This window comes from Girardinichthys multiradiatus, chromosome 6, assembly GCF_021462225.1.
Source record: "Girardinichthys multiradiatus isolate DD_20200921_A chromosome 6, DD_fGirMul_XY1, whole genome shotgun sequence".
Taxonomy (NCBI): Eukaryota; Metazoa; Chordata; class Actinopteri; order Cyprinodontiformes; family Goodeidae; genus Girardinichthys; species Girardinichthys multiradiatus.
The window spans coordinates 45,506,123-45,532,960 of record NC_061799.1 but is presented as its reverse complement, the minus strand read 5'-3'; the positions used below and the strand labels follow the sequence as shown (position 1 = coordinate 45,532,960).

General features: G+C 40.5%; 1 protein-coding gene across 20 annotated transcripts in view; it reads right to left on the bottom strand.

Annotated features, from left to right (window-relative positions):
• Positions 1 to 19,430: 19,430 nt before the first annotated feature.
• The window catches only part of LOC124870533 (disks large homolog 1-like), a 103,611-nt gene continuing 96,203 nt past the window's right edge, over positions 19,431 to 26,838 (bottom strand). For all 20 annotated transcript variants that reach the window (XM_047369266.1, XM_047369267.1, XM_047369269.1 and 17 more), the window contains 6 exons: positions 25,147 to 25,197; positions 22,279 to 22,380; positions 22,004 to 22,176; positions 21,794 to 21,903; positions 21,624 to 21,715; positions 19,431 to 21,528 (listed from right to left, as the gene is read on the bottom strand). In XM_047369266.1, the coding sequence (XP_047225222.1) occupies positions 21,422 to 21,528; positions 21,624 to 21,715; positions 21,794 to 21,903; positions 22,004 to 22,176; positions 22,279 to 22,380; positions 25,147 to 25,197 (635 nt within the window). In that variant the 3' untranslated portion in view covers positions 19,431 to 21,421. The remainder of the gene's footprint in view (positions 21,529 to 21,623; positions 21,716 to 21,793; positions 21,904 to 22,003; positions 22,177 to 22,278; positions 22,381 to 25,146; positions 25,198 to 26,838) is intronic.

The following is a 26,838-nucleotide window of genomic DNA, read 5'->3' as shown; positions in this document are numbered from 1 at the left end:
TCTGATCTTGTAGTTGAGTAATAACATTTCTTCCTTCTGTTAATAAAGCTGTCCCTACGTCTAGGGGTGGCTTATTCAGAACATCCAGTTAATAGTGGTAATAAAATGGTCTCACTCCTTTTAACACGAAATAATCTCCTTGGCTGAGTTCTGCTTTTCTCTTTACTACAATATGTCCTTCTGAGGTCTTAATTAATGCTAACCCCAGATGTAGTAATCCATCTCGTCCCAATAGATTCACCGGACACTCAGGGAACATTAGAATAGATAGCTGACATGACTGTCCATTGGGATCTCTTATCCAAACTGGTTCAGACTCACAGACTCGTGTCAATTTCCCACTAGCTGACCTTACTGTTATTTGCTGATCACTAAGTCTGGAATTTGGGATTGTTTCTCTACAGGTGGTCCTGCATGCTCTGGTATCACAAAGAAAAGTAATTGATTTTCCATTCAACAGTAAGGTAACTTCAAGTTTTATGCTATCTAGGGAGAGAAGGTCCTAGAAATTTAGGAGGACCTCCTGTCCCTGTGTTTTTAGTTTTCATCAGTGTCTGAGGTACTAGGAACAATTTCACTTGTTTTCTGTCCTAGTCATGCTGAATCATTATTTCTCCTCTCAGGACCATCTCTGATCAGATGTCCTTCTTTTCCACAACACCCTGAGGTGTATTGTCTGTAATTTCCTCTGCTCACTCCTCCTCTCTGACACCTGCGGTTTTGTCCTCTGCCTCTAAATCTTCCTCTTCCTCTGTTGTTCTGATAATAAATCTGTTCTTCTTCTTCTTCTTGCTGAAAAAAGGTGTTGACTATCTTTTTCTGTTTTTTATCCTTCATTACTTTCTCTGCATGGAGGGCATGATTAACATAGTCTTCTAGATTTGCTGTGGGGAACCCTATAAAATGTCTCCTTACCCAGGTATTAATTGCATCCCTGGAACCAGCATGTAGTGCATTTTTTAACTGCTGTTAATAAGCTCCATGCTTCTTGTAGACCACTATGTATTTTAAACATTTTGTCAGTCTAATCCTATATTCTTCAAAAGGTTATTCCTCTTTTTGTTTCACTCTGGCTGTTAAAAAGAGTAAAATATTTTCTAAGGTTACTCAAAGAAAAACCCGTGTCATGCCATGAACCTCCGTGACACGCTGTATCAACAGCCTTCAGCGTCTCAAAACAATAATAAAATAAATAAACACAAATAAAACATACATGAGGTACAGCCATGGTGGGGATGGATTTATTCACCAAAGGGACTCATTTTAGTCCATCTTATCCTGTCAAACCTCATCAGATCTTTGGTACAAAACAAAAACTTTCCACCTGCTCTTTTTACTCACTTTCTTCTGTCCTGCTGTTTTACTTTGCAAGTCTATCAAAAATTACTTCTTAGCCCTCTGACCTTTTCTGCTTTCCACAAAAATTTCCATTCTTATCTCCTGCATCACATCTCTCTCTTTTTAGTTACTTTTAACCAATAATCTACATCATCATAACCTTCTTTGTCCATTTTTCTTAAATCACGTTTACTTTTAATGTACTTTTAATTATTGCATCCTATAGATCACCTAATGTTTTAGAGTTTAAATGACCATCATAATGATATGTGGTTATCCATTTATCTAAATATTTAATTTTTATATTTTAATTTGATCTTCTATAAATTTCCAATCTTTACATTGTAATTAATTTTTAGTTTATTTAAATCACCCTTTTCCCATTTTTGTTTTTTTATTTAAATTTGGTCCAGCATATAAATACCTAGGGTATTCTAAATGCTGGATTATTCTGCTCAGTAGGGTGACAGAAAAATCTCCTTTTGTGGTAATTCTCACTTCAACTCTTTCGAGTGGAGAATTCTTGCCTTTGCTTCCACAAAAGTTAGTCACTTATAATCCCACTGCTTTGGTATGAGGTAAAACCTAGTGGTTTAAATCCTCCATTTATTTCTCACATACACACATTTTAAATGCAGAATTTTCAGTATTACTTCTTAATACTTTTTGAGGACTCCGCCGTCCTACTTTTACCTGTTAGTGCCTAGGATTCACAGGGTTTTATTTCACGCAATGACCCCCAGTCATTCGTCACACTTTTTAAAATCCAAACTCAACTCATCACTTTGTCCTCTCCTCTCTCTCAGAGTTCTGTCAGCCGTCAGACCCCAGCGGGCGGGCCGAGGTCCAGTCCCGGAAAGGGTCTGAGAGTCTGATAAAGACTTGCCGTGCGCACGGTCTTTACTGGAGTCCACCAACCCGCTGGAATCATCAGGCGTATTTGGAATCCGGCACAAAGGACCAAATTAATGTCAGGTTTAATCAACCTAAAATACTTATAACATCACAAAAAGAAGAAAAAGACAAAGAATTAGTTATTAACTTGCAGCGAGGAGAACGGACAGAGATGTGCTTCAGTTACAAATCTCCTACCGCTCTGAAAAACAACATTATTATCTTTTTTGGGGGTCCCTAATTACAAAGAACGTTGCTCTCTAAGGATGGGGAACAACAGCTGCATCGTAAACAGGTCATAAACAGCTTTATCTTTTAACAACACACTTCCACAGTCTCTCCATCTTAGGATCAGTGTGTTGTCCGTTCAGCACAATCAGCCTTCATCTTTATGATCTTTGCCTGCAGACAAACTCACACAAACATCATGAAAGGTTATAAGATCAAATAGTCAAGTTAAAGAATAGGAGAAAATATAAGATAAATCTATATTAAATTATTCCACCAGAGTCTATGCCTCACCAGTCATGAACCCCGTCACACATCACTGGTTCTCTGGGCCCCAGCTTTTATTAGGAGTTGCATCTGTTCACTAAATTTCAGCAATGGAGAAGAGGAGTTATCTCCTGTGGAGGAAAACCTGAGTGCGCTTTAGATGGTGAAGAGGTTGCAGCAGTGTCTTCTCTGCTGGAATGTCCTGTTTGACTGGACATTACTCCAGCTGCACTGTGACCTTTGTCTGCCCATGTATCTGCTGCTTGATTTAAATTATCTTGCCTCTTTATCTTTGACTTGAGAAACAGATTAGAAATCCAAACAGAAGTATAAAGTATATTTAAAAAAATATAAAAGTATATTTAAAGCAAGGATTTTGGTGCTAAACATATTCAGAGTCAGTCTCTCTAAAAAAGATGCCTGCAGTTGCAGAAAAAATTAAAATTGTCAATAAACTGGACAGGTTGGGTTTTGCATGTTGAGTCAAGAGACAGTTATTCAGAGAAAACAGTTTGAACGTTTCAACCTGCCTTGTTATGATAGCATCAGGTCCACCTGATTCTCTTCAGCTCATAAAGTCCCAGGAGAGCCCAGTAACCCAGATTACAGCTATTCAATGTAATTGGTCCCAGTATTCAAGACAATATTTTTCAATTGCTGGTTGTGTGACCACAGTGCTCACAATCACTGATGTCACAGACCATATTATCAGGCAGACCAGAGCTGTCCCAAGGCATAATTGAACTGAACAGCTCCTTAGAGCCCTGTGGCCACAAGAGGGGCCTCCAGGAGCAATTAAAAAGATATAAATACTTTTTCTGCATGTATGAGTTATGGTTTCTGTATGAACAGAGATATATTCATAAAAACTTCATCATAAAATGTTATGTTGTTATTCTTTTACAGTAATATAGTGAGGCAGGCATTGCAGGCAAGGATGAATATAGACTTGACTAAACTTGTTCTTCAGCTCTTGAGCAAAACAGAGCTTGGGGCAGGTAATTTTTTTATTTTAAGCACTGTACAAACAGTGGATGTCACTAAACAGAACACACCCTTAACCCATGTCTCCATCCAACTCCGCCTCTCCAGCACATCTACACCAAGAATCAGAATCAGCTTTATTGCCACGTTTGTACAACAAACAATGAATTTGACTCTGGTACTCTTGGCTCTCAATAATAAAGAATATCTTTGTAATACATGATTGACTTTATAATTGAAGATAATGTGAGATCCGTCCATGTACAGGTCCTTCTCAAAAAATTAGCATATTGTGATAAAGTTCATTATTTTCTATCATGTCATGATGAAAATTTAACATTCATATATTTTAGATTCATTGCACACTAACTGAAATATTTCAGGTCTTTTATTGTCTTAATACGGATGATTTTGGCATACAGCTCATGAAAACCCAAAATTCCTATCTCACAAAATTAGCATATCATTAAAAGGGTCTCTAAACGAGCTATGAACCTAATCATCTGAATCAACGAGTTAACTCTAAACACCTGCAAAAGATTCCTGAGGCCTTTAAAACTCCCAGCCTGGTTCATCACTCAAAACCCCAATCATGGGTAAGACTGCCGACCTGACTGCTGTCCAGAAGGCCACTATTGACACCCTCAAGCAAGAGGGTAAGACACAGAAAGACATTTCTGAACGAATAGGCTGTTCCCAGAGTGCTGTATCAAGGCACCTCAGTGGGAAGTCTGTGGGAAGGAAAAAGTGTGGCAGAAAACGCTGCACAACGAGAAGAGGTGACCGGACCCTGAGGAAGATTGTGGAGAAGGGCCGATTCCAGACCTTGGTGGACCTGCGGAAGCAGTGGACTGAGTCTGGAGTAGAAACATCCAGAGCCACCGTGCACAGGCGTGTGCAGGAAATGGGCTACAGGTGCCACATTCCCCAGGTCAAGCCACTTTTGAACCAGAAACAGCGGCAGAAGCGCCTGACCTGGGCTACAGAGAAGCAGCACTGGACTGTTGCTCAGTGGTCCAAAGTACTTTTTTCGGATGAAAGCAAATTCTGCATGTCATTCGGAAATCAAGGTGCCAGAGTCTGGAGGAAGACTGGGGAGAAGGAAATGCCAAAATGCCAGAAGTCCAGTGTCAAGTACCCACAGTCAGTGATGGTCTGGGGTGCCGTGTCAGCTGCTGGTGTTGGTCCACTGTGTTTTATCAAGGGCAGGGTCAATGCAGCTAGCTATCAGGAGATTTTGGAGCACTTCATGCTTCCATCTGCTGAAAAGCTTTATGGAGATGAAGATTTCATTTTTCAGCACGACCTGGCACCTGCTCACAGTGCCAAAACCACTGGTAAATGGTTTACTGACCATGGTATCACTGTGCTCAATTGGCCTGCCAACTCTCCTGACCTGAACCCCATAGAGAATCTGTGGGATATTGTGAAGAGAACGTTGAGAGACTCAAGACCCAACACTCTGGATGAGCTAAAGGCCGCTATCGAAGCATCCTGGGCCTCCATAAGACCTCAGCAGTGCCACCGGCTGATTGCCTCCATGCCACGCCGCATTGAAGCAGTCATTTCTGCAAAAGGATTCCCGACCAAGTATTGAGTGCATAACTGTACATGATTATTTGAAGGTTGACGTTTTTTGTATTAAAAACACTTTTCTTTTATTGGTCGGATGAAATATGCTAATTTTGTGAGATAGGAATTTTGGGTTTTCATGAGCTGTATGCCAAAATCATCCGTATTAAGACAATAAAAGACCTGAAATATTTCAGTTAGTGTGCAATGAATCTAAAATATATGAATGTTAAATTTTCATCATGACATTATGGAAAATAATGAACTTTATCACAATATGCTAATATTTTGAGAAGGACCTGTATACATGGTGTTGTTCTGGAGCTCTGACTGTCAATAAAAAGATGGAAAAGGAACAACACAAAAATGTTGAAAAACAAGTAAAGTCAAAATGAAGTATAGAAATACATCATCGACTATCAGTTTATGAATCTTCGACTCGCTGCTTGAGTCAAATGTCAAGGAATAAAAATGGGTCTTGAATGAAAATGAAAAGTCTCTGGAGTATTTTAATGAAAAGCTAAACTGTTCTAATGATTTGGGGCAGAAATTGCAAAGGCCTGATTACCTCAGAATTTTAGTTTTGATCCAGGAACATCTAAGAAAACCTGGTTGGTTGACCGAATTCAGTTTAATTCAGTTCAGTTTATTTATAAAGCCCAGTTCACAAGATGTCGTGTCAAGGCGCTTTACAAAATCAATCAATCAATCATACAGATTCCAAGTCAGGTTCATACATTCCAGATAATCCTAACTATCAAACAGTGCAGTCAGATTCAGTTTATTATTCAAATTGGTAGCGGATGAGAACAAAAACATGTTTGTTTTAATGTTCGATGAGAGCCTCAACCAGACCACCAGAACAAAACAACTGGATCTTCATTCCCGGTTTTGGTGCAAAGATCATGTCCAGTCAAGATATTTTGGATCGCAATTCATGGAACGCAGAACAGCCCAGGATCTAAAACACCATTTTAAAATAAATAAACAGGACAAATAAATTATTATGGAAGCAGAAAATCACAAGCATCATTCTGATCACTTTATGCATGTAATTCAGGTGACCAGAACTTTCAATGTAATGCGGTCCAATTCAACACCACTGCAAATTATTACATGAGGCTTGAAGTTAATATCTTGGACAGTGTCGATCAGAAATGAACATTATTATATTTGTGAAAGTATATAGTTATGGCAGAGCTGCTGTTATGTCACATATTTTATACAAGTAATCCAAATGAAGCAGTCAGCGACTTTAGATTGTTTCTTTAAGCAGGTTTGTCTGTGGACCATTTGTTGTCCTTGGAGTGAAAATGGCATAATTTTGGGTTGATGCACATTTACAAAATTTTATGGTAATACATATTTTTTTTACAATTTAATTTACCAGAAAACAGATGAGGAAAAAAATCTGATTATTAATATTTATTTATATGCTTTATGTTCTTCATCGTTGCTTGTTTTAGAAAGTTACCAAGAACCTGGAGAGGCGTAAGCTGTTGTCAGTCTCCTTGGACGGACCAAACGTTAATTGGAAGGATCTGGACCTACTGCAGCAAGAATAGGGCGAGCAGTATGGGGGCGCTCAATTGATTGTGGTAGGAAGCTGTTGCCTCCACACCTTACATAATGCTTGCAAAGGTGGCTTCAGCATATGGCAGCTGGACAAGGTTCTGCAGGCCATGCCAACAGTCTTCCATAATACACCCGCAAGAAGGGAGGACTTTACGATTCTTACCAAAACCACACTCTTCCACTGCCATTCCATGGCCACCGGTGGCTTTAGAACATACCAGCTCTGAGAGGGCTTTAGAGGTGTGGCCCTAAGTGTCCATGAACGTGGATGTGGTCAGGACCGAGAAGCAACCGAGGAACCTCTTCTCATGACACCCTTGAAGCAGCGCAGAAAGATTCTCTCATGATGGGAAAACTTTACTTCTACATGTCTGTCATCAGGACCTTCAGGACCTTCCTGACCACATACTAAAAGTTAGGTTTACATGAAAAGACAATCTTAAGGAAATTTGGATTTTTTATGTACATGGAACATTTAAATGCTCTGATCATCAGCAATGCATTAAAATATTTGCCTTACAGAACTGTGCTGAAACAGTTAATAATTAATGCCATCAATTACTTAAAAGGTCACAAATTTCCAGTGAAAAAGTTTTATATTTTGGTACTTGTGGTTATTGCAGCTGTTGGTGCCAAGCCTCGATGCACACAACCTCGTCCCTTCAACAATCTCGGGGAAAGCTGAACAGACCATCTCCAGAGTACGACCATTTACCACTGAAACTAAAGTTCCAGGAGAGTGAAATTAGCTGGGTAAATTTGTATCGAAATACGCCCTGGACTTTGTACAAACAATGGAAAAGGGGCTAGTTTTTAAATTCAATTTCTGCATTTGAAATTCAAGTAGGCTCTTCTTCTGCAGTAGGTGGGTAGGATGTTGTGAAGATTTTCCACAGAATAGGGCGACATCATGTTTCTTACTTTACTCTGTCAGGCAACTGATGGTAGAGAATTTGTTTATCGGGAAATAACAATCCACACTGAGGAAAATTGAAAATTCAAAACACAGGAAACAAAAATGTGCAATATAAAGGTTTTTAAATAAAGATGTAGAAAAGACAGCCAAGTAACAAAAGAGCTGAGAGCTCCTTAACGAACGCCACCATGCAGCAGGAGTCGGCTCCTGCATGAAGCCACATTAGGTACCAGAGCTGCTCACATTCCAGGCTGGTGCTGAAAGCAGAGGGAACGACGCATTGATCTACTGGGAATGTCTGTTGGTTCCCACCGTGATCCCAGAACCAAATCTACCTTTAACACTCCTCTCTTCTCCTCCACCAGCAGGCTCTGCTCCTCTGTTCACTTCACTTTTCTTCACCTTTTGTTCTCCGTTTTGTTTTGGTCGTTTTACCAAAGTAAACTTCATTAAACAAGAAGAAGATCACAGTAAAATGCTGAATTTAATCTCAATATGAAATTAATATGAAATAGATGCAGCATGAAAACAACCAGCATGGAGAGTCAACATAATAATAATCAAATCAGAATAACGAAGAGCGTGTAAATAAGCTACGTTCAAACATGTTGATGCTGTGTGACAATTAATTTAATTTTGTTTTTTGAAGTTTCATCATCATGATCAAAACATTTGTGAATCCAGTCTAAATTCTTGGTTCATTTCTCTCCATTGATTACTAGGAGCACATTTGTGTGTTTTTTGTTTTGTTTGTTTTTGCAACAACCAATCACAGCTCTTGGTAGGAATGTTTAGGGTAAGATAGGAGCTCTCTCGCCCTGAACCTTGGGAATGAACTTGGCATGTTAACATCTAGCTTCTGGAAGTTTTTATAGTTAGTTATCGAATATCCACCCAGATTTATGTCTAAACCACAAGTTGAAACATGCGGTTGGTTTTCATCTTGTTAGGAGATATTTAACCAAATATTAGTGAAGGTTTATGCAGAGATTTGAAACTGTATGTATAAGTTTCACCCTGTGTGATTTAGAGAAAATCTACAATAAATTTTAACTTATGTCCAGTTCTTGTTTTTAATATTCATTGAGGCCGTTTGCTGTATAATCATCAGGTCCAAATGAAGGATCTGCAGCTGTCATTAATTCTCTACTTTTGTCTTTAACATAGAAAGTACTCCTGGATCATTGTTTTTATTCCGTCTTCTCAAACCCCCAGTCAGTCATGGCAGCTGCTCACACTGAGCCTGGTTCTGGTTCTGACGGAGGGTTTTTCCTGTTAAACGGGAAGTTTTTCTCTCCACTGTCGCTGCATGCTCAATCAGGATAAATGATTTTGGCAAAATCAGAAACTCGATCCAATCTGCTGGGTTTCTTTATAGGGAAAACATTTCACCAGTTTGAATTATAACTTGAATCCGACTGAATTGTTTGATAACTAGGATCAAACTGGATTGAATGTTATAGTCTTGGAATATGTCTGTATGTAAAACGTTTGTTGCAGAGGCAGAATAAAGGCAGTAAAGAAAAGTTGGACTAAAGACTGAAATTAATTATGTCTCAGTTCATAGTTTGAAAGCAACTCTGAACAAATGGTTTTAACCTGGATCTAAAAGAACTCAGGGATTCAGCATCTCTGCAGTTTTCTTGAAGTTTGTTCCAGATTAGTAGAGAAGAAGAACTGAATGTTGCTGCTCCATGTTTGGTTCTGGTTCTGCAGGGTAGACTGAAAGCAGAAGACCTGAGTGGTCTGGAAGGTCGATACAACAGTAATAAATGTTTAATGTATTTTGCTGCTAAGCCATTCAGTGAGTTAGAAACTAAAATAAGTATTTTAAAATTTCTTCTCTGAGGTCCAGGGAGCCATTGGAAGGACTTCAGAACTGGGCTGATGTTCTCTACTTTCTAGGTTCTTGTGAGGAAGCAGCGTTCTGGATCAGCTGCAGGTGTCTGATGGACCTTTTATGCCGACCTGTGAAGACACTGTTGCAGTAAATAATTTCACTACAGATAAAAGCATGGATGAGTTTCTCCAGATCCTGCTGAACATTAGTCCTTTAATCCTGGAGATGTTCTTCAGGTGATAGAAGCCTGATTTAGAGACTGTCTTTATGTGGTTCTGAAGGTTCATGTCTGAGTCCATCACTACACCCAGATTAGGGCCTGATCTGTGGTTCTAGCTGCAGTAACTAAAACTGCGTTCTGACTCTTGATCACTACTACTTTGGTCCAAAAATAATTAATTCAGTTTTGTTTTTATTCAACTGAAGGAAATTCTGGCTCATCCACACATTGATTTGTTCTATGCATCAACCAAAGCTTGAATAGGTCCATAGTCACCTGGTGACATTGTAATGTAAAGCTGTGTCTCATCAGCATAGTTATGGTAACTTATCTAGTTTGTTATGATCTGAGTTAGGGGGGCATGTAGATACTCAATAAGAGGGGTCCCAGGATGGAACCTTGAGGAACCCCACATGTGATGTTTGTCAACTCTGATGTAAGGTTACCTATTGACACAAAAAAGTCCTTCAAGTAAGACTCAAACCAGTCAAATGCTGCACCAGAGACCGACCCAGATTGGACTGAATTGACTCTGTGTATTTCTGTGTAAAAATCATATTTTTTTAAATTTATTTTTCATAAAGGGCCTTCACATTATATTGTTCGTGATTTGGTGCTAAATAAATTCTGGTTTTAGAGTCTGACTGCAGTTGGTTAGCAGCCAAATACTCATTGCCCTTAATATTTCTGTATGTCTTCCCAGACTGTATTAGTAATGGCCTTTATGGCAAGATTATTGAAAACCACAACAGTTGAAAGAAAACCGTAAGAAGTCCATCTGCAGCTTCCTACAAGCCATGTAGGGGACAGAGCACACATGTAAAAGAAGATGCTCTGCTCACATGAAACCAAAACTGAACATTTCAGGCAAAATGCAATATGTAGAGAAAAAGCCTGAACACACCATCTGCACAATAAAACACGATGGTGGCAGCATCATGTTGTGGGGATGTTTTCTTCATCAGAGACAAGATGGACGGAGCTAAATCCAGGACAATCCTGGAAGAAAGACCTGTTAGAGGCTGCAGGAGGTGGAGGTTCACCTTCCAGCAGGACAACCACCCTGAACATACAGCCAGAGATCCGATGGATGGTTTAGATCAAAGCAGATTCATGAATTAGAATGGCCTAGTCAAAGTAAAGAGCTAAATACAATTGAGTACCTATTGTAAAACTTAAAAAAATGATCTTCACAGATGTTCTCCATTAATTAAGAGCCAGTATTTAAATGTGTTGGTTTGATTCCATTTGTTTTGAGTCTAGTTGGGTGCTTGATGCCTTAATACACCACAGAGTGACCTGAGTTCACCTGAGCTGCTAAATGAGATAAAACCTCAGACGTGCACTGTTACTAAGGACAAAAACATATTTCCTGTTATACTGGTTGAACCACAAACGTGTCTGTTCTCAGAAACTGAACCACAGGTTGGCAAGGTGTCAACATCTACAGGTGAATGAGCATTTCTCCTTTTAACTTCAGTGATTTTATTGTTGGATCGTTTGTGGAAGGAATTTAAAAGATTCATCCTGACGCACCTAGAGAATAACACCACCATGTTGTTTACTGCTATCAACACCACTTACAGGAGGCGTTGTTTCCAGGAAGCGCCCTGGTTACATAAATAGGTTCTTCTAGTTATACTTTAATGCATTTGTATTTGATGGAGTATAATAATATGACTGAGTGTAAAGACTGATAAACGTTGTGTACTAAAACACAGAACTTTCTGGTCTCAGCACAACCTCATGTCTAAGGTCATCTTTGAAGAGAGAACATAACATTCAACATATTTTTACGCTGCAGTTTTTGATGTAAGTTATTCTACATTTGCAGCAGGACTGAGGTTTGGATTTAATTCATGAAAAACAGAATCAGCCAGTAAGACCAAAACTAAAGAAGGCTAACACACTTTGTCTCAAAGGTTGATTATACTGGTAGAATCCAAACGAAACCAGAATGTTTGTTTGATTCCACTTCAGTATTGCTCGATACTTTTTCAAAGACACTAATAAAAGTTTAAAGGTTGATCATTAAACGCCAACCAGGAAGCTTATGTGACCCACCTTAAACAAATACAGTGGATTGAGTTCTGCCTCTAAGTTGCAAGTGTGTCTTTCTACTTTGTTGAAGATGTTAAAGGATAAACAGCCCCCTCTGGTGGTCATAAACCAAAGTTACTTCAGAATTGTTTTTTCTTATATACATTATTATATTTAAAGTTTTAGAAGGAAAAAAACAAAGAATTTTGTTGCGCAAATCATTGACATTATTTTGGTGAGATTTGAAAAATATGGAGCGGGCCAAAACCTCAGATATGAACTGTTCCTAAAGATAAAAATATACTTCCGGTTATTCTGGTTGAACCCTACAGCTGAGTCTCTCAGGAAACATTTACTGTAGTAACGTAAATGTTTTTTAATCATAATTTAAAGTGCTGACTATTATATGTAGGTGTAAACATTCAACAAAATGCTGGAGGGGAACATAAAAGCCTTTAGTCTGAACACAGGAACAAAAAATTCAATACTATAATAAAAGTCCACAAGATTAGAAATCTACATCCCAAAACGGAGTTTACCATAAAATACGAGTTTTTTGACTAACTACCACGTTAATGAATAATCAAGTAGAAAAGTAAGGACACCCCATCCTTCTCCAGCTTAGGTGAAGTCATCTGAGAAAAGAAAACTCTGAATGAGATGGTCCTGGTTGGATGTTAAAATCCTGTTTCTACACTAAAGATGTTGAGGTCAATAAATCTACATCATAGATGCAACATGGCCGAGGTCTGTGGTGAACACATGAATGTTTTTCTAGGTTCAGGTGTCTCAGTTCTTAAATCCAGGTCTCTAATTCAAACCATAGCAGATGCTACAGATGAGATGGAAAAGTGTGGATCTATCATGAGTTCTGGAGTTCAATCTGATGTTCTCAGTAAACTGGATGGGCCTGAATCCCAAAAGATGACTACATTTAACAGAGAACTTGGCTTTTAGAGCATAGGTGATTAATGAGGAGGTATCAGAGCAAGGTTTGGTTGATCACTGATGCTGTTTGGCTGTAGAGTTGGTGGGGAGGATAAGACATTTCTGAATGATTGAGTAGAATGAAGGAAAGGGAGAAACAATGGTCCAAACGTGGTCTGCGGATGGCACCAAGGTCCTGAATGTTTCCTAGAGGTTGACCTCAACCACATAGGGTGGTGGTCTGCAAAGCATGATGGAGTTTGAGGATAACGTGTAACGTCTTTCTTTCTGATTGTTTTAGGGTTGTACATTATTGTCATTAAGGTCTTGCCATATTGTGTTGAGTTTCTTATTTGTTGTTTTCTACACATTTTAATCCAGACTCTTAATCTAAGTTTTTAGATTAATTTGTATTTTGCTTTATTCTGTTTTATCGTCACCTTCCTTCAGTTCACTGCTCAGACTCTCCATCAGATGTTCTGAAGTCCACTGATGGGTCTCCCCTGGGTTTCATCACCTCCTCAGTATTAAAACTCCCTACATTTCATTTTCATTTCATTTCCGTCGCCGTCACCCTGGTTCTATGGCCTGACTTTCTTGTGCCATCTTCTGCATCTGATTTGAATTTTTCCTCAGTAAATCATCATCACCACCATCTGTTGCTGTTATCTCTGGGTTTGGGTCCTCAAAACATCCCAACATGACAATCATGCCAAAGATGGATTCTGAGGCCAAATTCATTGACGTTTCACTTGTCCTCCACTGAAGTAAAATGTGAGTTTCTTTGTATTTTGTGGTTTGCTTTCTCTATGGGTTTGTTTTGTTTTTGCATTACAGAATATACAAATTTAGAATTTACAATGTACAATATACACATATATAATAAAAAGGTGCATTTGCAACATCTGTATGCAGTTGTTTTGTACTCTATTGAATGTTCATCAGAGAAACAGCCTGGGGGAAGAAACTGTCTCTATGGCGGCTGGTTTTAGTGAACAGTGCTCTGTAGCGCCACCTGAAGGTAAAACTCTGAACAGTTTATGTGCAGGGTGTGTGGGGTCTGCAGAGATTTTAGCAGCTCTTTTCCTGACCCTTGACCTGTATAAGTCCTGGATGGAGGGAAGGTCAGCCCTGATTATTCTCTCTGCAGACCTGATTATTCATTGCAGTCTGGACCTGCCCTGTTTTGTGGATGATCCAAACCACACTGAGATGGATGAAGACAGGACAGACTGAATGATGGCAGTGGAGAAGATGACCAACAGCTCCTGTGGAAGGTTGAACTTCTTGAGTTGCCTCAGGAAGTACAGTCTCTGCTGGACCTTCTTTCGAACAGTGTCTATGTGTGAAGACCATCTCAGGTCCTCAGAGATGGTGGTTCCTAAGAACCTGAAGTGGTCCACGGCCGATACAGTGTTGTTGAGGATGGTGAGGGGGGTGTATGGGGGTGGTGTTCTCTGAAAGTCCACCACCATTTCCACAGTCTTGAGTGGGTTGAGTTCAAGGTAGTTCTGACAACACCAGTGTACCAGCCGATCCACCTGCTGTCTGTATGCAGACTCATCACCGTCCTGGATCAGTCCAATGACAGTGGTGTCATCTGCAAACTTAAGGAGTTTCACGGACGAGTCCGATGAGGTGCAGTCATTTGTGTACAGAGAGAAGAGGAGTGGGGATAGAACACACCCCTGGGGGGCGCCAGTACTTATTGATCTGGATCGGGAGAAGATGCTCCCCAGTCTCACCTGCTGCTGTCGGTCCGTCAAGAAGCTGTTGATCCACTGACAGGTGGAGGCTGGGACGTTGAGCTGGGTGAGCTTCTGGTGGAGGATGTCTGGTATGATGGTGTTGAAGGCCGAGCTGAAGTCTACAAACAGGATCCTGGTGTACGTCCCTGGGTGGTCGAGGTGTTGCAGGATGAAGTGTAGACCTAAGTTAACAGCATCATCTGCTGACCTGTTTGCTCGGTAAGCAAACTGCAGGAGGTCCAGCAGGGGGCCTGTGATGTCTTTCAGGTGCTTCAACACCAGCCGCTCAAAGGATTTCATGACCACAGACGTCAGGACTACAGGCCTGTAGTCATTTAATCCTAGGATGGTGGGTTTCTTGGGAACCGGGATGATGGTGGATCGTTTGAGGCAGGAGGGGACCTCACATTTCTCCAGTGATTTGTTGAAGATCCTTGTGAAGATCAGAGCGAGTTGATTTGTACAGGCTTTCAGACATGATGGGGAGACGTTATCAGGTCCTCCAGCTTTGTTTGTTTTCATGCGCTGAAAGAGCCTGTTTACATCTTCCTCTGAGATCTTTAGTGCAGGTAGAGGATCTGATGGTGGAGGGTTGGTTACTTTATGGGAGGAATTTGTCCCTGAATGGGATGTAGAGGAGATGATTTGAGGTGTGAATGGCTTCTTGTCATGTCTGCAGTAGAAGCCATTCAGACGGTTGGCCAGGAGACGACTCTGTTCAGGATGGGTGGGGGGGCTCCTATAGGCAGTCAGGTTTCTCAGACCAGTCCATACAGCTGAAGTGTCACCAGTAGAAAGGATGTTCTTCAGCTTCTCACTGTAGCTTCTCTTAGCTGTTTTGATCTCCTTTGTTAGTTTGTTCCTGGCCTGCCTGTACCGCGCCCAATCTCCACTGCTGTGAGCTTCTTCCTTTTCCCTGCGCAGATTCCTGAGGTGTGGAGTAAACCATGGCTTGTTATTCCCAAAGGTGCAGAAGGTCTTGGTCTGCACACACATGTCCTCACAGAAACTGATGTATGATGTCACCACATCAGTTAGTTGGTTTAAGTCAGTGGCTGAGGTTTCAAAAACAGTCCAGTCTGTACATTCAAAGCAGGCCTGTAGCATCTGCTTTGGTTCCTCAGTCCACTTCTTAACAGTGTGAACCTTGGGTTTGGAAACTCTTAGTCTCTGTCTGTAGGTTGGGATGAGATGGATTAGATAATGATCTGAAAAACCCAGAGCAGCCCTGGTAACAGCATGATATGAGTCCTTTAAAGCTGTGTAACAATGGTCCAGTGTGTTTTTGTCTCTGGTGGGACACTTAATATGCTGTCTGTATTTGGGGAGTTCATTAGAGAGGTTTTCTCTGTTAAAATCTCCCAGTATTATGATGAAAGAGTCCGTGTATTTTTTCTCCAGGTCTGTAATCAGCTCAGCAAGATGTTTTTCAGCAGCAGAAGTTCAGCCATGAGGTGGAAAATATGAGGCAATTATTATAAATGAGGAAAACTCTCTCGGTGAATAAAACGGTTTACAGATTATGGAAAATGACTCCAGATCAGGACTACATGTTTCTCCAGCACTTTTACGTCTCTGCACCAACCTTCATTTATATAAAAGCAGATTCAGCCTCCTCGCTTCTTCCCCGATAGCTCCGCGCTGTGATCCGCTCTGAGCAGCTGGAAGTCCGGCATCAGCAGTGCTCGGTCCGGGATGTTTTCACTCAGCCATGTCTCGGTGAAGCAGAGAACCGCTGATCCACAGAGGTCTGAGTTTTTACCGGTGAGGAGAAGCGGCTCGTCCATCTTGTTGTTTAGAGAGCGGACATTTGCCAGATGGATGGAAGGCAGTGGTGTTCATAGTCCTCTTTTGCGGAGCTTTACCAGCACGCCAGCACGCTTTCCCCTCCGCCGCTTTTGGCGCAGGATCCCGTATAGAGCCGCATCTCCGCTTGCCAGAAGCTCAGTGAACCTCGGATCAATGAAAGATGGTGAAAAAAACCCAAGAGAGGACTCTCTGATGTTGAGAAGTTCCTCTCTACTGAATGAGACCACAGGACTGTGGCTCGAAAAACATAAAAACACACAAAATACAAAAACAAAGAGAGAGCGAAGCTCCGAGGAGGTCATCGTCTGCATCATCTTGGTTTCATATCAGCGAGTGGCGGAAATGGGCTTCCATAAATAACAGCAAGTACCAGAAAACAAAACGGACTATTGTGACATTTTAAGTTAGTGTTGGCATTATTAACTATTTCACCAGAGTTCTGTAAGACAAATGTTTTGATGCAGTGCTGATGATCAGAGAGTTTAAATGTTTCATGTACATGAAAAATACACATTTCCCTAAGATTGTCTTTTCATGTAAACCTAACTGGTAAATGGAGTAGGAACTCTATAATCTTTAATATTTTAGTAGTTTTATGCAGACAGCTCTGCAGGAGGCGAGACAACAGTTCCAGGTTTGGATGCAGCTTCCAATGATCCTCTTAATGTCCTTCCACACCGCTGTCTGCACACCTTCTACTTCATATAAACATTTGCTTATTAGACAGTCAAGGCATCAATTCCCTGTAATTCTGGACTGATCATCAGTTTTTTTATTCTAATACATTTTTACACATAAACGTGTTCTGTAGTTATCTGATACGAGTTTACCTGATAATAATAAAAGAACGATAACTGTTAATCAGTGTTTAGTGGTAACTGTGAATGATTTAAACTTTTTCTGCTTATGGATCTACAGTAACTTAAGGAATAAACGAAGGAAATAATCAAGTGTCTAAAGCTGCTCATCTATTATTTATCAGTTGAAAACATGTCATGCAAAATCCACTTTTTTTTGCCCTTAAATACATTTTGTTGTGCACTTGGAGTGCAGAAGTTGAATTTAGTCTCTCCAGGTGGTGCATAAATGTCTTTATATTCTGTTTGTGTCATATTTTTCAGTCCATTCAGTTTTCTCTATCATTTGTTACGTTTTCCCAACTGCTGTGTCACAGTATTTGCTGCAGAACAGCTAACTGAGGTCATGGACTTCCGGCTGATCAGTTTCACGTAGCCGCAATTTTTATTTCTGACTGTACAAAAGTTCTGTAGTACAAACTTAAGTCAGCCTACGCTGCATATATGTTGGGTCCATTAACCCACACAATTCATTACACCGTCTCCCAGCGTCAGAACCTTTTAGCTCCTGGAGAACAGAACTATACTGCGTGTTTTTTTTTGTTTTTTTAAAATACTTTTTTCAGCACTAGAGGCCTTTATTTTGATAGTAGGCAGACAGGAAGGAGGGGCAAAGAGAGGGGGAGACATTCGGCAAAGGTCGCCGGGTCCGGGACTCGAACCCCGGACGGCCGAAAGCCTCTATATGTGGTCGCACGCTAACCCCTACACCACCGGCCCGTACTGCATGTTTTAATATTATTAAATTAAGTTTTCTTTGTTTTGTTGTTTTTGTTTTGTTTCTGAGCCGCTGATTATATCTCTGTTATCAAATAAAAATAAAAAGGGGAACGGGTTAAAGTGCAGCGCTCTTTGACCTTGGTGGGGTGTGAAGGGCCTCAGCAGCATTTAAAGAGACGGCACCAAAACGAGTTGGTCTCAGACGCTCCTCAGAACAGGTAAAACAGGAGCTACAAGAACAAGGAGTTCAGACCAAAGCGTTGAGGTTCACTTCATGTAGACCACAGCTGGATGATTTAAAAGCATCATTTGTCTCCTTTAAAATGGAGTAAAGGACTAATGCCATCTGCTGGACTGAAGGTGTATTGCAGTTTTCTTCACAACTTCCCCCGACGTCATCAGGCTGATTTAAATAAATGTTCTGTGTGATCTGTGGAAACAGAACGTACACAATTCCCTGGGGTTCCTTTTACCCGGATAAAACAAATTCTGCGGCTATCTGTGCAAAGGGAGCCCATATTTTACCGGTACCATCTGGAGACTTAGCAGAACAGAAGCTCCCATAAAGCAGTGAACATATTCTTCACCAGCAGGTGGCGGTAGACAACCCAGATCCAGCTATAACCCAACAGGGCTGCTGGTCATTTCAACCCTTCATACTTTCGGTTCTACAGAACCGTCCGATGCAGGATGTTTTCTACCCGCTTCCAGAACCAAGCATTTAGTTTCATGTTCTGTAGTTTGATGTAAATTACCTTTAAATACGACCAATCAGCAAGAAGTCACTCAGTTATTTAGCCCTGATGAAGGTTCGGAACCTGAGTCGAGCCCAGAACCAACATCAGAACCATATTCAGTTTAAGTGGGTTTAAAAGTAAATCTGAAGAAAATTATGCAGGACACATACATAAAAGCAGTTTTATAATAATTTATCAAAATATTTACAAGATAAAGGACTCCGGGTCAGTTTGGACCCAACGATGTTCTCCCCATTAAGCCCGCTGCATAGAACTGTTTCTCAGGTTGGTTCTGTAACTTTGTTCCGTATTGTTGATAAAACATCATTCAAATCTTAACTTTCAAATCTTATGAATCATTTCATTGAATCTGACAACTTTATATTAAACTATATTTCAATTAGTTCTGGTTCTGATCCTATTTTGGGCCAGATGAGATTCTGACCTTTGCTGAAAACAAAACCTCCTGTTGATAAATATTCTGTGGAACCAGAAACTGGTGGCTTTGGACCTGGGTGTGTACTGGTTGTTAAGGGACATAATGGCAACACGAAGGTGGGAAGTGGGTCAGAATCGGTGAGAAAAGCTGAACAAACGTCAACCGGACCCTGAAGATTCTGCTAAAAGAAGGAGATGCTGAGATCCATCAGGAGGATCCAACGGTTCCATGAACCGGGACCAGCAGCTGCTTCCCAGACAGGAATGACACGGACACATCCCTGGGTTCTGCACAGAAACGAGTCGGGCCGCACTTCGGGTTTTCTTGTTAACTTTTTATTATGCTTAAAAAAGAAAATTAAAAGACAAAGAAGGAGGTGATCAAAGAAAAAGAAAAATATATATTCATATTCAAATCTCTTTATACGTCTCTATTCATTTATGATTAACAAAGCAAAGAAATAATCCCGTAGTGCTGAAGTTCAATATAGACTTTCATTATAACAAAATAGGCAGTTTACCCAAGGGTTAAATATCTGTCATCTCAGCGCCTGCAGGGGGCGCTGCAGCTCCAGCTGCGGCCGCAACAACACTGACCTGCTGATGGACGTTGTCATAGCAACCCCTGGGTCCCAGAGGGCGCCACTGAGCCCAAGGCAAGCCTGACGTTGCCGAGGAAACGGAGAGATAATCTGGTTTGTGATGCAGTTTGGTGATTTCATGCCAGGATGAGGTAAACTGGTTTATATGAAGGAATCTGAAATTCATTTTACTGTAAACTTATAATCTTTAAAACCTCCAGCTTCTGGTTATTTTTCTTGTTTTTAAATCATTTTTTATTCATTCATGACGTGTCATTAAGCTTGTAAAAAATAAAGTTTTTATATTTATCATAGATTGTTTTTATCCTAAGGCAATAAAGTTATTTCCCTTCCTGAGGTTCTTGTTTTATTTGTAAATCTTCAGATTTTTTCATGAGAATTTTTACTCATAAAAAAGATTTCTGAACAGCAGCTTTTTGCTTTTAGTTTTACCAAGTAAATGTTTGAAGTTTTCTAATTTTATTTCAAACCATTAATCTCAGAGGATTCAACTTGGAGAATTTTATTACAGTAAATAGATTGAATTTGTTTCATTAAATCAATTTTAAATATCATCCAATTCATGTTTCACTGTTTTAAATGAAAGGTTTGATGTCTCTATAAGTTGAAATCTATTGGTATAAATTGTGCTAATTTAGGTTTTTGTGGTTAGAAGATAAACTCCCAGATTTTGGCACAGATTTCAGGAGACCTAAAGTTAAAATATTTTTATTAATCTTATTTTTGCTGATGATGATTTGTGTGATTTAGAAACAAAATGGGAAAATATTTCTGGAAATTTCCCTTCAGTTACTCACTTTTTACAGCTAATATTTGACTTTAGGTCAATATAAAAATGTTCTATTAGTAAAATAAATAATAATTTGTGTTTTCCACTAACTTTGCCTAAATCACTTTTTATTATTATGTTTTGTAAAAATAAATTTTTTAATGATGATTCTATGCTACTTGATTTTTGGCACAAACGTTTTTTTTTTTGTGATATTTGGTTCTAAATGGACCAGAAGAACCGGTTAGTTTCAGTCGAATCAATAATTCTGATAAATTTATTGACTCACATTAACTGGCAGTCTAACACCAATAAACAATCTCATTTTCAGTCTATTTTAATTAAAATGATTCGTTTAAAATAATTAAAAAATTTAAAAGCAACAGATTTAAGTGTTGAGCTGTTTGGCGCCCTCTAGTGGTGGCGCAGCGACCCTGCGGCATCCTGACAAACATCCTGCAGCAGTGAGGAGCGGAAAATGTTAAAAACTCAACATGAATCAACTAAAAAATAAAGAAGGAAGCTGTGATGTCAGACGCTGAGGTGAAGGGGCTGATGGGAAATAAAACGGGTTTAAACCGACATGCTGTTAAAGCTCAAACGTGCAAAGTTTTGCTTTTTGTGTCTCTGCTTCCTCCAGCTGGGAAAAACCCACAAAAAAACTACAAAAAGGAGAAAAAATATGCTTCGTACATTTCTGGACTCTTCTTCTTCTCCTCCGTCCTTAAACATTAAGGAGCTGTACCGTGCTGAGTGTGATGTCACTTCCTGTGTGCTTCCTAACGAGGCGAACGAACAACATGAAGCCATCTGCTGACGGATGATGGATGGATGATGGATGGATGGATGCAGGGTGGAGGCTGCCGTCTGCAGGTCGACTCTTCTTTCCAAAATAAAACAAAGTGATGAAGAAGAGGAGAGACAAAGCCGGCGGAGGGTCTCATAGCTTCTCCTTGGACAGAACCCAGATGAACGGACCCGACTGCTCCTCAATGATCTGCTTCGCCTGGTCGTAGATCTCCTCCAGCGTGTCGCCCTGAACGATGGCTGCAGGCACAAACACAGCGGGTCGGCAATGAAACCACATTGGATCATTCCAAGCCGTCAGACCCGGGTCAGACCCGGATCGGAGCGAGCCTCACCTGTGAAGTGCTCGGTGAACTCCTGCTCCAGCTTGCCGGCTCTGTCGAAGGTTTTCCGGCCCTGCTCCTCCGTCAGACGTTTGTTCATCTCCCTGCAGGAACAGCAGGAAGGTTTCAGCTTTAAAGGAAACACGGGAACCGGATCAGAACACCGGGACCGCCACACTCACATGATGTTCTCCACAGATTTGGGTTTGATGAAGATGGCGATGGGATGAAGCAGAGACAGCTGGAGCCTCTTGATGGCGTTGCCCGACACGTCCAGGATGCAGTGTTTACCCTGAACAGAACACGGGACCAAACAACACGTTCAAGGTTCTGGTACCAGCAGCTTGTTAAACTGAAGCCAAAACCTGCAGACTGGATCTCTGGTTCCGTACCTTCTCTGCCACCTCTCGGACCGACTGGACGCTGGTTCCGTACAGGTGGTTGTTGTACTGGCCCGCCTCGATGAACTTGTGTTCCTGGATGTCCTTCTCCATCTGCTCTCTGGAGAGAACGAAGTGGTAATCTCTGCCGTCCACCTCGTAGTCTCGTTTGGGTCGGGTCGTATCTGAGAGCGGGCAGAGAAACAGAGGAGACGTTATTCTGATCCGAACGGGTCAGGAATCATCTGGAACAACAAGAAAAACAGAGAAATTATCTCAGGACATACGAGGAACGCAGGAGCCGAATTTATCTGGGAATTCTGAGATCAGGTCGTCGTTGATCCGGTCCTTCATGGGTCCGAGGATGATGACGGGTCGGGTGTAGTTCACTGTCAGAGAGGAAGACGACAGGAAGTGAGAAACAGGATGTTATTAATTTAATTTACAAATAAAACATTAATATGAAGCAGATTTTAACTTCAACACATTTCCTGCTTTATTTTAATGTCTTTACTGAACTGTCCAGCAGGGGGCAGCCTCACAATGGTTGGTCTCTAATCAACATTTATTATTTTATTTGGACTTTAATCTAATTTAACAATTTAACCCTGAGCTGTAGTCTAAATGCTGGCATTATAATATCACATTTATTCATTTATTTAATTATGAAATTAATCAAACAAATCTGTAATTCTACCTTTTTCTTTATATAAATATTATATATATATATAATATTTATATAAACATTTTTATTTCAATAACTACAAAATATTTCAACATTTTTAACAGATTTTAAACACATTTTATTGTACTTTTATATTTTGAACATATTCATTACATATTTATTTACAGCATAAACTAATTAGATTGTTTTTATCTATTTGGTATTTGTCGTCTTCTGCTTTATCCTGGACCGGGTCGCGGTCCTCCTCCAGGTGGAGCCCAAGGCGTTCCCAGACCATCCGAGAGACATAGTCCCTCCAGCGTGTCCTGGGCCTCCTTCCAGTGGGACGGGCCTGGAACACCTCCTGAAGGAGGTGTCCGGTTTAGATGCCCGAGGGCATAAAGCTGGTCTCGTGTTCCACGGCCGGGACCAAAACCACACGGCTCCTCCTGAAGCTGAGGTTCAACTATGGATGTTTCTATCTATTTGAATATTTTTATTACTTTAAGTTGAAGTTATTAAAATATGTTTATTTAACGTATTTTATCAAGCAATACTTTTTATTAAATGTATTTATTTTTCAGGATCAAAGATGTGGATCAGAACCAATTTATGCAACCATCAGTGGGAATAATTTCATGATCTGTTCCTGGAGTTTCCTGACAAACTGGAGGTTCTGGATGGACGAGCAGAAAACCCAGACATGGCTGGGATTCAACACATCTTCTTCTCAGCTCGGTAGATGTCCTTCAGTCAGGGATGCTCTGATCTCCAGGAAACATCTTAAACATGAAGCTCTTCTCACTGGAATCCAACATCCAGCAGCTCTCTGCTTCTATCTGCTTGCATGTACAGGTCCTTCTCAAAATATTAGCATATTGTGATAAAGTTCATTATTTTCCATAATGTCATGATGAAAATGTAACATTCATATATTTTAGATTCATTGAACACTAACTGAAATATTTCAGGTCTTTTATTGTCTTAATACGGATGATTTTGGCATACAGCTCATGAAAACCCAAAATTCCTATCTCACAAAATTAGCATATCATTAAAAGGGTCTCTAAACGAGCTATGAACCTAATCATCTGAATCAACGAGTTAACTCTAAACACCTGCAAAAGATTCCTGAGGCCTTTAAAACTCCCAGCCTGGTTCATCACTCAAAACCCCAATCATGGGTAAGACTGCCGACCTTGGGTCTTGAGTCTCTCAACGTTCTCTTCACAATATCCCACAGATTCTCTATGGGGTTCAGGTCAGGAGAGTTGGCAGGCCAATTGAGCACAGTGATACCATGGTCAGTAAACCATTTACCAGTGGTTTTGGCACTGTGAGCAGGTGCCAGGTCGTGCTAAAAAATGAAATCTTCATCTCCATAAAGCTTTTCAGCAGATGGAAGCATGAAGTGCTCCAAAATCTCCTGATAGCTAGCTGCATTGACCCTGCCCTTGATAAAACACAGTGGACCAACACCAGCAGCTGACACGGCACCCCAGACCATCACTGACTGTGGGTACTTGACACTGGACTTCTGGCATTTTGGCATTTCCTTCTCCCCAGTCTTCCTCCAGACTCTGGCACCTTGATTTCTGAATGACATGCAGAATTTGCTTTCATTCGAAAAAAGTACTTTGGACCACTGAGCAACAGTCCAGTGCTGCTTCTCTGTAGCCCAGGTCAGGCGCTTCTGCCGCTGTTTCTGGTTCAAAAGTGACTTGACCTGGGGAATGCGGCACCTGTAGCCCATTTCCTGCACACGCCTGTGCACGGTGGCTCTGGATGTTTCTACTCCAGACTCAGTCCACTGCTTCCGCAGGTCCCCCAAGGTCTGGAATCGGCCCTTCTCCACAATCTTCCTCAGGGTCCGGTCACCTCTTCTCGTTGTGCAGCGTTTTCTGCCACACTTTTTCCTTCCCACAGACTTCCCACTGAGGTGCCTTGATACAGCACTCTGGGAACAGCCTATTCATTCAGAAATTTCTTTCTGTGTCTTACCCTCTTGCTTGAGGGTGTCAATAGTGGCCTTCTGGACAGCAGTCAGGTCGGCAGTCTTACCCATGATTGGGGTTTTGAGTGATGAACCAGGCTGGGAGTTTTAAAGGCCTCAGGAATCTTTTGCAGGTGTTTAGAGTTAACTCGTTGATTCAGATGATTAGGTTCATAGCTCGTTTAGAGACCCTTTTAATGATATGCTAATTTTGTGAGATAGGAATTTTGGGTTTTCATGAGCTGTATGCCAAAATCATCCGTATTAAGACAATAAAAGACCTGAAATATTTCAGTTAGTGTGCAATGAATCTAAAATATATGAATGTTAAATTTTCATCATGACATTATGGAAAATAATGAACTTTATCACAATATGCTAATATTTTGAGAAGGACCTGTAAAGAGTAACGATGACCAGTCGGATCTGAGCGAGTTCTGAAGAACCTTCAGATGTTTAAGGGTGATGAAACGTTTCCATCCAATCAGAGAGCCTCACCTTCCTGTTGAAGGACGGGTTCATACGACAGAACGTAGTCCTCCTGCCCACCTGAGGACAAACACAGGTAAACATTAACATGGGATCAGCTGGAGGAGGAGGTGTAGTGCTGAGGGATGAAGGTTCAGGAGGAGAAACAGAAGGTGAAGGATGACAGTCAGCAACATTTAACCATGAAAACCTCAAAATCAACTATGATTTTATAGAATAGAAACAAATAAAAATAAACATGTTTCTTTAATGTTCAACAAATAAAACCTCATTGTTCATTAATAGTCATTAAAAACGAGGGAACTGAAACTAGTTCGTTAGTAAGTTAGTAAAGATAATCTAATTTCAGCTTCTCTATTCTGTCTGTGGGCCTTTAATTTAAAACCACCAACATCAGCACCACTGGGTTTCTGACATTAAGGCTTAATGGGTTGGTTCTGGAGCTCCTGGAGGCCTTAGCTCACGTCTGCATGCAGGCCTGAAGATCTGAAGTCCACAAAGCTTACAGATCCGGTTCAGCTACAGAGAAACTGTGATGATGTGTGAAAATGTGAAACTATTCATGTTAGACAGAGAAATATTCCAGATTTGGGTCTTTTATAAATGATGAGTAAATAGTGTCATGTTCAGATCAGCCATCTCTGAGACGCAAAACAAATCAGTTTAAAGTAAAATCTGCAGACAAACTTCCTGCAGTTAATCTGAAGATCAATCAGAAACCTCCTTATCAGGGGATTTTAGAGCCAGAAAGAAGTTAATTTGGTCCAAAACCCCTGAAGTTCAAAACCAGAACTCATCCAGTCCATGTAGCAACTTTCATTGAACAGAAACAACTGTGATGCTATGCTTTATCTGCCCAATCAACAGTCAGAGCTCGTTAAGCTAATTAGTGGGTTAGCTGCTATAAACCAATCAGCAGTCAGAACTCATTAAGCTAATTAGTGGGTTAGCTGCTATAAACCAATCAGCAGTCAGAACCCGTTAAGCTAATTAGTGGGTTAGCTTCTATAAACCAATCAGCAGTCAGAGCTCGTTAAGCTAATTAGTGGGTTAGCTGCTATAAACCAATCAGCAGTTAGAACTCAATAAGCTAATTAGTGGGTTAGCTGCTATAAACCAATCAACAGTCAGAGCTCGTTAAGCTAATTAGTGGGTTAGCTGCTATAAACCAATCAGCAGTCAGAACTCATTAAGCTAATTAGTGGGTTAGCTGCTATAAACCAATCAGCAGTCAGAACCCGTTAAGCTAATTAGTGGGTTAGCTTCTATAAACCAATCAGCAGTCAGAGCTCGTTAAGCTAATTAGTGGGTTAGCTGCTATAAACCAATCAGCAGTTAGAACTCAATAAGCTAATTAGTGGGTTAGCTGCTATAAACCAATCAACAGTCAGAGCTCGTTAAGCTAATTAGTGGGTTAGCTGCTATAAACCAATCAGCAGTCAGAGCTCGTTAAGCTAATTAGCAGTTAGCTGCTATAAACCAATCAGCAGTCAGAACTCGTTAAGCTAATTAGTGGGTTAGCTGCTATAAACCAATCAACAGTCAGAGCTCGTTAAGCTAATTAGTGGGTTAGCTGCTATAAACCAATCAGCAGTCAGAACTCGTTAAGCTAATTAGTGGGTTAGCTGCTATAAACCAATCAGCAGTCAGAGCTCGTTAAGCTAATTAGTGGGTTAGCTGCTATAAACCAATCAACAGTCA